General features: G+C 41.0%; 1 protein-coding gene across 1 annotated transcript in view; it reads left to right on the top strand.

Annotated features, from left to right (window-relative positions):
• The window catches only part of PTPRN2 (protein tyrosine phosphatase receptor type N2), a 654,334-nt gene extending 644,336 nt beyond the window's left edge, over positions 1 to 9,998 (top strand). The window contains exons 22-23 of the mRNA XM_082755144.1: positions 249 to 322; positions 5,326 to 9,998. Of these exons, the coding sequence (XP_082611270.1) occupies positions 249 to 322; positions 5,326 to 5,397 (146 nt within the window). The 3' untranslated portion in view covers positions 5,398 to 9,998. The remainder of the gene's footprint in view (positions 1 to 248; positions 323 to 5,325) is intronic.
• Positions 9,999 to 13,056: the final 3,058 nt, after the last annotated feature.

The raw sequence follows: 13,056 nt of genomic DNA, 5'->3' as shown, positions 1-13,056 counted from the left end.
CAGGGGGGTTCTTAAGAATTTGTTTTTCTCTGGCTTTTCATGAATTAATGTTAATAAAAACTGCCCCTACGTCTTATTTTTCTATATGAACACAAAAATTGCAGCTGCCTGCCAAGTCTGTTGAGAGATGGATGTAATAATTTTCAATCGGACTGTTAGCCCAAAGGGAACCTGATAGCAAGAGATTGACAGATGCAGCATGGATTATCTTGTGCTCTGAACTCAGCCCAATTTGTGGTTTGTTGCAGGTGCTAAAGAGATTGATATTGCTGCTACCCTGGAGCACTTGAGGGACCAGAGACCAGGCATGGTCCAGACAAAGGTACTGTCAATAAATCCACCGGGATTTTAAATACATTAAAGGTCTTTCACAGTAGTTGTTTTCATGACAGAAGAGAGAGGGTATGACCTAATTTAACACAGGTCGCTTGCTGATTACTCTGTTTGGCTTCCTACCAACTGAGGTTTATTTATGCTGAAGATTTATCTAGGCTACTTTCTTTGGTGTTTACTGCTCTTTCTTGTAACATCTCCAACATCTATCTTGATTACCATATATGAAGGGCAATCAAGACAGCACTGTATAGTCTACTAAGGAAAATGCGTACGTGAAAAAAATGTTCTTGCTTAAATCCTGAATATGGATTGTTTTCTTAGAGCATCTCTGCCTAACTGTGCATGTAATATTTTTAAAAGGCTTCAACTCATTAAAGAAAGTGTAACTGCTGATGCTTTTTTCTGAAAAGGAAGTTTTGAATTAAAGAAAATACAGTTTTGAGGGAAATCAAGTCATTTTTAGTATCACTGAAGAAAAAGGTTATGCCATGCCTAAAGCAATGTCCTTTATGGATGTAGCATGGTGACTGCATTTATACCCCGTGGTGAGTTGAATATCTTACGCTATAATGACTGTCAGTTGTAATAGTCTCGAACTTTTATGTAATTTATAACTTTTAAAGATAGCTGATATTGTGATTGTAGTTCCTTACATCAGGAATGAAACTTTCTATTGTGATTCTCAGTGACGTGTGGAATATTTTGGGTATTTGCTGCAAGTTAAGAGCTTCAAATATGACAGTAAAGAAACCTGTTCATAACATAGAGGCCAAATAAATCTGAATATGACACTGTAAAATACTGAATGAAAGTTATAACCCCAAACTGAGTATCCAGAACGATGTGACAGCACTCTGTCTTGGTCAGGCAGGAACTGATAGGAACATCTGCAGCATTTAGGGAGTTGCAGTTGCTGAGGGACAAAGGTGAAATAAATCTGTTTTGCAGGAATCATTGGCTCATAACTTTTTCTGAATCTCTTCTTAATCATTTTATCTTCCCACTAATATTAGAAGTGATGCTGCAGAACAAGGGAGGGGTGGGGAAGGAAGGATTAATTATTATTTACCAGTTAAGTAAGTGCATGAAAAATTAAGATGAGCCAGCCAAAGCTAGCTAAGCTTTATTAGCAAGCAAGACACAAAATTGCACAAATCTTTCTTCTGCTTTGATTATTCAGACTGAGAAAAAAAAAAAATGGATATAGCACACAGCATCCAATGTCACATATATTTATTCTGCGGAAAGATGCAAGTCCTGAGCTACTCTGTAAATGCATCCAATTTATATGGCAGCTCTGTAGAAATACAGGGCTCTGATTCTGATTTGTCTCTCAGTTCAGAGAAATTACAGTTTGTTGCCTTCAACAAAAGAAAAAAAAAAGCATAGCTCTGGTACCAAAGAATGAGGTTATGTGAACAACTTCTTTTACTTAGCTCAGAAATAGTTACCCGAGTCCCATGAAAAGCTCACTAAAGACATGTTTCTCCCCTCCAAACATTTATCTGGAAGAGCTCCAGAAAGGCAAATGTATCCAGTGGTTTCACCCAGGATGAAAAATTTTCTCAGGATATTGCTTATCTCTCCTCTTGCTCCTTCTTCCATCATTGTCATTTTCTCAAAACCACCCAAATCACTTATTCAAGCTAATGTCTTGCAAATTATAAATATCTGGTTACATGCTAGCAAGGCACTATCCCCAGAGAATTTTTCTGACGGATTTAAACAAACCCCTGTGCTTTCCCAGCTGAATACAAATGAGGAATATTAGACTCCTGGAGTAATTTAAAACAATGGATTAAAAGTCAGGTTAGAAATGCCAATTACAGAATATCCCTAGGCAAAATAAACACCAACTTACTTTAGCAATGTTATTGTGTTTCCAGCAGGCAGCGCTCCACATTTTCAATAAGCATGTGAAAGATTTGCTTGCAACATTTTGTCTTCTGGTAGGGATCTTTAATTCAAAAGCACTGTATATAATAAATGGTAATGAAATTATCATAACGACATTCTGCATTTCTGAGAAGCATAATAGAAGGTTTGTGGTTTTGTTATTTTTTTGCAGGGGAATTGTAAAATAGAATTGATATGCCACATGTGAGAGGAAAAATTAATGAAGGAGGAAGTGTATTCTCTGTGATGAGAAAAATATTCTTCATTTTCTTTCTCTCTCTCCTGTATCTTTCCACGTGCAATCTGTAATGTTTAGCTGAGGTTCTTTATTTTGGCATATATGCTGCATGCACCTACTGTGTTTTCCAGGGAATTTTTATTTGAAGACTTAATGAAATGAAGCTTTTTTCTTTTTATCTAAATATATTACTTCTAAATATATTAATGTTGCCTCTGCATTATAGGTGGACTGACAACACGATATGCCTGCCCAGCTCTGTCTTCTAGGCAAAGCCTAGAAATACCTAGATATTTCTGTTTCTGATAGCCTAGATATCTAAGTCAATCTTGTATATGTGAGTAGTGCATGTGAATGAGCTGTACAAAACATCAAACTAAGCCTCTTTAAAATTGCTATTACGTCTATCTATCTGTGGTTGCTCTCATGCAGTGGTGCGGGAGGGGTGTGAAGGCTTTTCTTTGGAGGGTGGGGACACACATCAATGGGAGCTGCACAGTCTGCTGCTTGCCTGTGTGTATTGTGCAGAAAGAAGGAGGGGGAAGAGCTCAGTTGCACCATCCCAGAAAGACCAAGTCCTCACCTCGCCTTCTTTGTTGTCCCCTTTATGGCAGTTTCACAGTCAGGTTTGAGCTCTGGCTGTAAAGATGCTCTGATCAGCCTCACTGATTTAGGGTCACGCCTAATGAAAGGTGCTGGACTCCACTGAGCTTGTCTCCAAAATCCACATCTGAAATTGGGAGTTGCTGTTAATCAGTCCAAGTCCTCATGTGGCATAGCAGCTTCTCCATGGTGTAGTGATGCCCTGTGGGGCACCCATCAGTGAGAGGCAGAGTTGCTTGAGGTCCCAGGTCTCCAGGCTGGCAGCTCTTCACAATGAGGTGGACATGTGTCGGACCAACAGGGCTTAAGGGCAGATTTCCTGAGCGAAAGACTTAAGAGTTATTTTCAGCAATGGGACTATTATTAAAGTATTGTAGTCCCTATATTACAAGCTTTTCCTCACAGTAAAACACTCGGATGAAGAGCACGTTAGACAGCCTCACTGCCATGGCACCAGTTTGGTTCTGGCGTGGCATGTCCAGATGAATGCCTCCTCTGCCTCCTCTGCCCTCCAGCTACTCTCACGCATTCGGTGAGAGTATATTTTGATTCTTGCTCAAAATATAACTGCTGCTCCTGGATGGCCACCAGCATTTCCAGCATCTCCTCTAATTGCAGAGACCTTGAGGCAGGCACAGGCAAGCGTATACACCATTTTCTATGCCTAATGAGGGTGAGTCCTACTCTTTAGGGTGAATTGATGTCTGATTAAAAACTGCTGGATGCAGTCCAGCAAATGTGCAAGGATGCCACTTTGACAGCACCAGGCAGAGAGCAAAATCCGTGAACGTTGGTTTCTCTGAGAAATTATTCTCAGTTTTAAACTTCTTTTTCCTCTCTGGAACTGTGCTTCATGTCGCTTCTCTCTGAGGCATCTCCACACAGGAGATTATTCTGAAGTGGGGTAAGACAGGGCAGAGAAGAGTGGTGATGTAAAGCAAGAATTAGAAGTTAGCCATTTATGAACTACAAGTTGTTTACTTGTAATTTGTTCTCTCATCCTTGCTGCAGATTTCCACTGTTGCAAGTGAATGCTATTAATCCAGTAATCAGCTGTGGGGTTGGCTGCATCCTGCAGCTGTGTGCCACTGCTGCATCCATACCTGCGTTCTTCCTACACAGCCCTGGCAGCTCCTGCTGGAGGCACCTGCTGGACCATTCACTTCCTAATTGGAGGCACAGACAGCATCCCAGCAGCGATCTTTGCAGGGTGTATATCAGACCTCGATTCTCAAAGTTGGTTCTTCCAAAGCCCTTAGCCCCCATTGGCTTAAGCCGCTGGAGCACTTCTAGAAAATCTCAATAGTTTTGCACAGTCCGTGAATGGTATCCTGAAGTTGCTTATACTCCAAGTAAACCATGCACATTTCTTTTTCACTCTGATAAGAAACAACCAGAAAATCATCCTGTCAGATATCTCAGTAAGCTAAATTTCTGAGAAGGATTACTCGCTTAGAAAATACACCCCCTGTTAACCTTGAGGAAGTAAAGCTCCTTTGTCCTTCTGTAGGACTAGAGAGTTCAGGAGCATGTTAGGGACACACTTAGATGTTGTGGCCATGCCTGCCTGTGTCCTTCACACCTCTGTTAACCCAGCACAGAAATCTGTTAGTAATTTTGGTTTTATGCTTACAGTAAATTTGTAGCAGAAATGTTCCCAAATATTCCCTAAGCAGAAATAAAGTGGACTAAACATTGCTAGGTAATTTGTGGGTGCAGAAGAGTAGTTAAAAAAAAAAAAAAGGAGAAAAAGAAAAATAACAGGTAAAGGAAAAAGCAGACATTGTTTTATATGGTAGATATAATGTGAGGAAATAGTTATTTAGCTGATTTCTGCTAGAAATAGTCCTGAGAGAAGCCAAAGACTCTCCTTTGCAGCATCTCACCTGTTTCATATCTCAACTACGTTAACAAGTTTCCATCTTAGTGTCAGAAGGAAATGGCTGGTGATCAACTACTCCCAAATGCTTCTGACCAAGCAATCGCAATACATCATCGTGTCCCAGTAGCTTAGTTTGTGCTACCAACATTTTTCTCCATTAAAATGACTGGTTTCAAGATGCTGTCAAACGTGTTATATAGCATCAATAATCCCTAAACATTTCACTCCTTTCCATTGCAGTGTGGAGTTCATCCTGCATATTCATATTTTCAGCAATGTCTTGAGGATGCTCGGGTGCAGAACAGTGCGCCAGGCTGTCGGAAATTTTTTTTGTTTTATTATTCAGTGTATGCGTTTGCTCTCTCCGCAGGAGCAGTTTGAGTTTGCTTTGACAGCAGTTGCAGAAGAAGTGAATGCAATACTCAAGGCACTTCCACAGTGAGCAGCTCGTTCTCCCGGAGGTTCCCGCAGGATCCATTCCTCGTTTCCTCATCCTCGGTCCCTGTGAATGTTCTTGGACACCACGACCTGACCTTAACTGTGTATCTTCTGTTGTAACCACATAGTGATAGGGTCCTTACAAACTCCTTTAGCTGGTAAAAGTTCAACAGTTAGAAATGTGTATTCTGTTTTTTGGGTTTTAAAATAAATTTTAAAAAGTACATTGAAGCCTCGGATTAAGTGACAGAATAGACCATCTAATTCCTTTCACATCCTGGAAGCCCTGAATGTCACTTTCTGAAAGCACACATTCATGTTCTTAATAGCAAATATACAGTATTGTGGGTAATTAGTGCAGTCAATATAGTCTCAGAAAACAGTGTTTTGTTATATTTTGGAACTCCTCAAAGGCTGAACAAGAGTGGGGGGCCTGAAAGGGATGGTGATTGTTCCTACACAATGCCGAGCGAGGGCACGAAGCAGTGCTGAGGGTGTGAGTAAACACAGGTCCAGGCTCTGGCAAAGGGAGCTTGCACCTTCTCATGCTGGGCTTTGGCAAGCAAACATTTTCTTAACTGTTGTTTACTTTTCAGCTTTGTGCTGTGAATGGAAGAAAATCTGAGCTATAAGTAAATAGGCCTTCACAGTTGTTGCAACTGGGGAGAACAAGCTGGTCACGTTAATGGGAACCTGGGGGACAGTGAGCACGGCAGCTCTGGCCGGGTACCTACAGAGTGGAGCAGGCGAGCGTAGACGCACTTCCAGGCATCAGGTACATGTCCAGAGCTGGTATGGACACAGATTCTTGACTTTATGGGATTACTGAGGAAGAAAATGGGACTCTCCTCTTTATATTTTTGCATTTCCCTCTGTAAAGCTGTGCTGTGCCATCCTTTTCAGCCAGGGAAGTATATTTCTATAAAAGCCTGGCTGAAGATGCAGAATCACAGGTCTGCATTGTATGATCCTCATTGCATTTGTCTGAGCCAGACATTTGTTGCACCTTTCTGCTCTTTCCTTGTTCTGAATGATGCCTACTTTAACTATTAAGGGATAAAGAAGCACACAGTTTGAATATCAGAGATTCTTGTGTTCTCAAAATCCTAATGCCTACTGTTGTGAAGTAATGCTAAAATATGTCTGTAAATGGCTTGGTTATGCAATTCTGCTTATATGAATTCACAGTTTTAGTTGTGGCACTCTGCTAAAGGGAATGAAACTACTGATGGCAAGTACTCTTATTTGTTTGAATGTAGGGCCAGAGAGTAACATTATCAAATGTTCTTAGGTGATATAGGCTCTGAATTTCATTTTCAAAAGTGAACACTTGGACACTTTTTCATACACTATTCTACATTTCTGTGATTTAAGAATTTATTTTTTTCCAAAATCTTGACAGTGTTGTATGCTTGAAACTATATTAGGCTAATTGATTTACCTCAGCACTGGAAAATACAGAATTGAATTGAATTTAGGAAGGAGGAAGCCTTTATAAATTTATAATCAGTGAAATGTTAAAAATGCAATATTGGAGAGTATTGATGGCACAGAGGTAACAGGCATCTATCAGAATCAACCATGTTGCAGTTTTGTGTTGTAGGTGTGAATATTGGTGATTTCTTCTTTTTAGCAATTAAAGAGTTATTAAAAAAAAAAAAAAAAAAAAAAAAGCAGAAAACTTGTTACTTTTCTCCATACTTTTCTGTATGCTTTTCTTGGTATGTGCTGTTGCTTAATTTGTGCATCCCATTACTACAGCAGTACAGAGCAGTTACTGCAGATGCCATCATCCTCTTAAGTACACATACTGTACATTAAGCCACATGTTTATTTTATGGCCTAAGCATTTTAGAGCTTTCCTAGCAATAACTAAAAAAACTAATGGAGTATGAATGAGAAAATTGCCTTTTTCATTTGATAATTTAGGTTTAACAGGATTCTTTTATTACTTTAGCTAACACAAAATTGCAGATCAGGGCAGATGAGATCCGTTTGAGCAGTATCAGCAAGTGTTTGAAGTAGATTTACTGTGAGCCATGTACTGCATCTTTCTGAAAATACAGGTAGTTATATCCATACAAACAGTCCAAGGACTCAAAATTAGGGCATCCTAAGCCAAGCCCTCCCATTGTCAGATAAAATTATTTCCCAGTGCAAGATGCTGTACCATTACCTACTGCCAATGGGATAATGGGTTTTTAGCACAAATTTCTGCCCTGGGATTCATTAGTGTTCGCCTTCTGACCGTCCCTGTGCATACTACAAACATGGCTGACAAGCCGTTCGTTTGCACTTCAGGAATATTTTTTAATTGTTCTTTTGCAAATATTTGCATTTCATAATAGCAATTTCAGGGTGATCCCTATTAATTCACAAGCAGCTGAGTGTGAGACTAAAATATTGGTCTTCAGGCTTTGGAGTTTATCTAGCGTAAATTAGAGGGCATTAATCTTCCCCAAGGCTAATGGGGCAGGGATGTATTGTTTTATTCATACTGGTAGCCTGGTTTACACAACAGAAGGATGCAGTGTTACTTAGAGGGTTGGGATATCTCCCACTGAATGTCATTGACAATCCTGTTATTTCAGCCATGTTTTGCACAGTTCTTCCACAAAAAGGTGCCAGGCTTATTCTGTTGAATGTAACTTACCTCACAGATAATTTCATCTGTGCAGGTAGGATATTGTTGATACCTCTCACTAAATGCCCTGCTTCTGGGGGTGAGCCTTTGCTGCAGAGCCTACAAATGAAATGTTGTTTCCGTTGCACCAGGGTGATCCGGAGGGGTTTGACAATCCATTTTCTGGGAGATGCCAAAGCCATGGAAATACAAACCTGATGAACCCCAGAGATAGATTTCTCATGCGGGGCAGGTATTTCTTTACCCTTCTCACTGCAAATGGGCAAAGGATGTTGTTCAGGCTGCCCCAGGCCAATTAACACTGGAGGTGGGACCTGCCCCATGTTCCCTCGCAAGTGAAGTTGAGCAGAGCTTCTTCCTGGAAGCCAAGATGATACAAGAGCCCAGGGTCAAATGAGACCCACACTTCTTCCCCGTTCAATATTCTGCTTGATCTTTAGTAAACGGATTGTGATTGAAGCTTGTGCTGGTGCCTGATGCTCAGCCATAAACAGCATGTGTTTAATATTGACTGTCCTCGTGTTCTTGATGAAGACAAATTGAATCTACAGGTGCTGTTTATGCAGTTGAACTTTTTAATGACATTTAAGAGGGGAGCTGCAGGAGGATGATTTAACCCCAGTGCTCAGTTTCCTTCCTCACTATTCAAAGCAGAGGGAAAATAACTTGTCCCACAAGCATGGCAGTGAGCATGGCTGGTTGGCACCAAGGATGGTGGTGGTGACTGGACCATAAACCCATGCTTACGTAGTCCCAGAAGGTGTCAACATGTTGGATGGGGAGGTGGTTGTCACCAATTGTCCTCTCCAGTCTTCACCCTTCCCACAACATGACCAGAATTTGGAGGGACAGAGGGAAAGGACAGCACAGTTACCCAAAGCCCAGATGTTTGGGGTTTGGCACTTGCCAGGGGGAAAGCAGCGTGGGTTTTGCTGTCAACTGCACTTGTTTCAGGCATGAATTCTAACCATTGCCCTTGACCATCATTTGTGGGGGAACCTGGTGCAGCCTGGGTAACATCCAGTGGAAGTCCTGGGCAATCCTGAGGGCCAAGAATGAATTGAAAACCCCAGAAAATCCCATATCCAAATCTTAATTCAGTAGCAAAACATGCAAGATTATTTTTATAGATGCTACTAATGGTTTAAGACACTTTAAAATATTTTTTAAAATCTACACCAATGCCTAAACCTTGTTCCTGTCTCTAGCACGCATGCAGAACCAATCTCCATCCATCCCCAGGGGAATGACAGTTATAGTACCTGTAAGGAGTTCATGCTTTATTAGTCAAGTGGAACATTAATAAAACCCAGCCCACTCCATAATTTCCAGAATAGTCATTAATTAAAAAAAAATGTTTATTGGAATAGAAAACAAGTATTTGATTAGGTTTGTTACAGAACAATAGCTCTCCTAATTTTTATTCTGCATATTTTATTCTTTGTTTAGAAAATTCTCTTAAGAAGCAGTTGAGATAATTCGCTTTTTAAAACTGTACAGTTTCTATGGTTTTGCTTTTTAAATGAGAGTACACTTTGTAGATTTGATTATTATATTTTTCTGTTAAGATTACATTGGACATTACAAAAGCATTCCCCACCACAGTGAAAAGAAAGCTATCCTGTTGGTTTATTGTAAAAGAAAAAAATAATTAAAACAAAATTGCAGAGCTGTGGCATACTCAATCCAATTAGAGCATGACTCTTTACTACTCTTCATTTACCACATTAGAAATAAATTTACACCAGCAAGATTTCATTTGAAGCTGTTCTTGCATGCTGTTTGTACTGTATTTGATGGCATAATATTGTTTCATTTACAACCTTTTCCTTCTTGTCATTCTATTATATTCTTTCTGTATATAGTTAAAAAAAAAAAAGAGTAAAAAAATGAAAAAGATTATACAAAGTATTTTGTTCTACCTCTGTAAAAATCATATTTGTGAATAAAGTCATATTGTCTGTGGAGTGCAGTATCGTGAATGCAGCATTAGTAGCTGGTGCTTTGCTTTTATTTGGGGGTGGGTGGGCTCCTCCCTCTAGTGCTGGATTCTGAATTCCCAAGATGTCCAGGTGGGGCCAACAAAGAGGGGCTCAGGTGTCCTGCCGACCCCATAGAGGTCCATGCTTCATTTTCTGTGAACAAAAGAGGTTGCAGCCACCTCTGGCTGTGGTGTATGGCCTCTTACAGTGCAGCTTCCAACACTGATGGAGGTGGGGGTCATGGTGCTCCAGACAGGGAGGGGAAAGAATTTGGACTCTACTTCAGTAATCCATGAGTGTGCATCACAGAGCATGCAAGATAACAAATGGAGTATATAGTCCCTCTTTCTGTAACATTAAAGGCAGGGAGATGTTTGTAGAGAGGGCAGGCTGATGGGTCAGAACATCGTAAAATGGGTGGTGTGAGCTCTCCAAGGTTTCAGATTTAAAATAGCAGCAGGATTCACTGAAGGATTAGAATGGGTGTTGGAAAATACTCACGGTTACTAAGGTTCCCGCAAAGCATAAAATAACCAGTTTTTCCCTGGGGATAGGAAGTGATTTTTCCCATAAACACTGTCCATTTTATGAAGGTCTGTATCTTTGCATGAAGTATCTATTGTTAGCTGTTACCAGAGGCAGTCTTTAGGATTAGGCAGCCCTGCTATGGCAATTTGCATGGTGCTGTATTGTGTGCTAAAACTTCACTTGTGTTTTGAAGGAGACTCCAGATAGTTTGCCACTTACCTGAAAATAACTTGAAAAATATAAATAAACAGGAAGGTAGAAACCATCCTGGCCCAGTTCACTCCCTTACCATCAGAAGAATCATATTTTACATTCTTTAACCTTGTTTATGTAGTTGCATGTTTTTATATCTGTGTCTTTCTCAGTGTAAGAAGGTGACTTTCATCTTGGAAGCAAAATATATACACCATCATAGCTATTTTCCTGGTGGTGTAATTTAGGAGGCCTTTCATCTGCAAGATAGCCTTCTGAAGCCTCTGGAAACATCAGATGGAGGACTAAATGAGAAATACATTTAACTATGTAACTACTGGAGCATTATGTATATTCTAGGCAAACACTAAAGCTATCAGTTGTACATACATCGATTTGTGCAGCCAACACTTGCTTTTGCTTCATGCTACACAGATAAATGTAGTCTCACTTTTTACAGTGGTCTCAGATGGTAGGTTACTGTCTCAGCTGCTGTCAAGGGGCATTGCTTTGTGGCTTTTATGCTTGTTTTCGTATTTATGGCTCTACCTAAGGCAGACTGAGCATTGGCTGTTTGGGCTCAGGAAAGAGCTGGGTTTGAGTCAGCTAACACTAGTGAGTGTGAATCCCAGCAGCAAGGGGTGTGCTGTGTGAATCCCAGCACACAAGGAGCTGTGGCATGCCCCTGCTCCTAATGCCAGCCCATCTTCCCCTCAACAATCTGGTGGCAGCAGGAAAGAACTGCCCCATCCACTACCCTGCCAGTGCAGCTATTGCTGCCCCTACACAGTAGCTGCAGCTATCTTTAGCTATTGCCATCCCCTATACAGTATGAAAAACAGAGACTTCTCACGTTATGCAAAGAACCTTGGGGTTTCATTTTTAGAACTTGCTGTAAAATTTGAGCGCTGATGGGGTTGGTATTTGTGTTTTGCATGCTGAACAAATATAAAGAGCTATGCATCTACAGGGAGGGGTAACCAGTAGGCTGTGTTTATTCTTGGTTTAGTGCTAGTACCAGTACATTGTGTGCTTCAAACAGCTGAATCCTTGGGGAAATTCTTCTTATTGCAGTGAAGTTAAGCCAAAAATTAACTTCTTCCCTTGAGAAAGCACTGGCTATCCCCCACACATGGGTAAATAAATCAGCAATACAGCAAAGAGGCTCTGTGTGGAATACCATCCTGGGAGATACAGATTTAAACTAAGTTTTGGGATATATAGCTGATGTCTCTGCCCTGCACCAGATTTTTCTCTGCAACAGATTTGACCATAGCTCTCAAAGATACAGGACTGTGGTACTCCATCATTTCCAGCAGAGGTTAGAGGTGGGCTTTATCTTAACCAACCTTTGTGTATGTTTAGCTGAGACTTCTGCAAACTCATCATAACCATCCTTTGTAGTCAATGGAGGAAAATTACCACTTCTAAGGTGTAATTTATCTAATCTGGTTTGAATGTCTACTTTACCTTAAGGTGAGTCATGCTATTCACTCCATACCCTGAAACAGGGAGTTCCAAAGTTTGCTGATGGTTTGGTAGAAAAGAATTTCGTTTTGATACTGTAAACCTGTTTCCTTATACATACATCAGATCACTTGCGAGAAAAAGGAAAGTCATTTCTGATTTTGTACACCAGTCATGATTTTATAGACATCCTTAGTTTATTCTTTCTCAGCTTTTCCTGTACTATACCAAAGACATGTTTCCTCTTACAGAAGTAGTTCCATGCCTGATCAACTTTGCTACCCCAAACCTTACCTTTTCCATTCACAATATAAGAAGGACATAAAACTATGAGGGATTGTCCAAAGGAAGGTTATGAAGATGGTGATGGGTCTAGAGGGGATGACACATGAGGAGCGGCTGAGGTCCCTGGGTTTGTTCAGCCCAGAGCAGAGCAGGCCGAGGGGAGGCCTCATGGCGGCCTGCAGCTCCCTCACGAGGGTAGCGGAGGGGCAGGCACTGAGCTCTCTGGGGATAGCGACATGGAGCTGGGACAGGGGAGGGTCAGGCCGGGGGTTAGGGAAAGGTTCTGCACCCAGAGGTGGTTGGGCGCTGGGACAGGCTCCCCAGGGCTGTGGGCATGGCACCAAGTTGCAGGAGTTCAAGGAGTGTTTGGACAGCGCTCTCAGACACAGAGGCTGAGTTTTGAGTGGTCCTGTGTGGAGCCAAGAGTTGGACTAGATGATCCTAGTGGGTCCCTTCCAACTCAGATTATTCTATTCTTCCACGAATCTATGGTTTCTATTTCTATTATGCTTGCTCTGAGGTGCATAGGGCCCAGGCTACAGTGCACTGTCATGTAGTGATGTTT

This window comes from Aythya marila (assembly GCF_965140915.1).
Source record: "Aythya marila genome assembly, chromosome: 2".
NCBI classification, from domain to species: domain Eukaryota; kingdom Metazoa; phylum Chordata; class Aves; order Anseriformes; family Anatidae; genus Aythya; species Aythya marila.
Note: the sequence above shows the minus strand (reverse complement) of the source record. Positions and strands in the feature narration are given on the sequence as shown.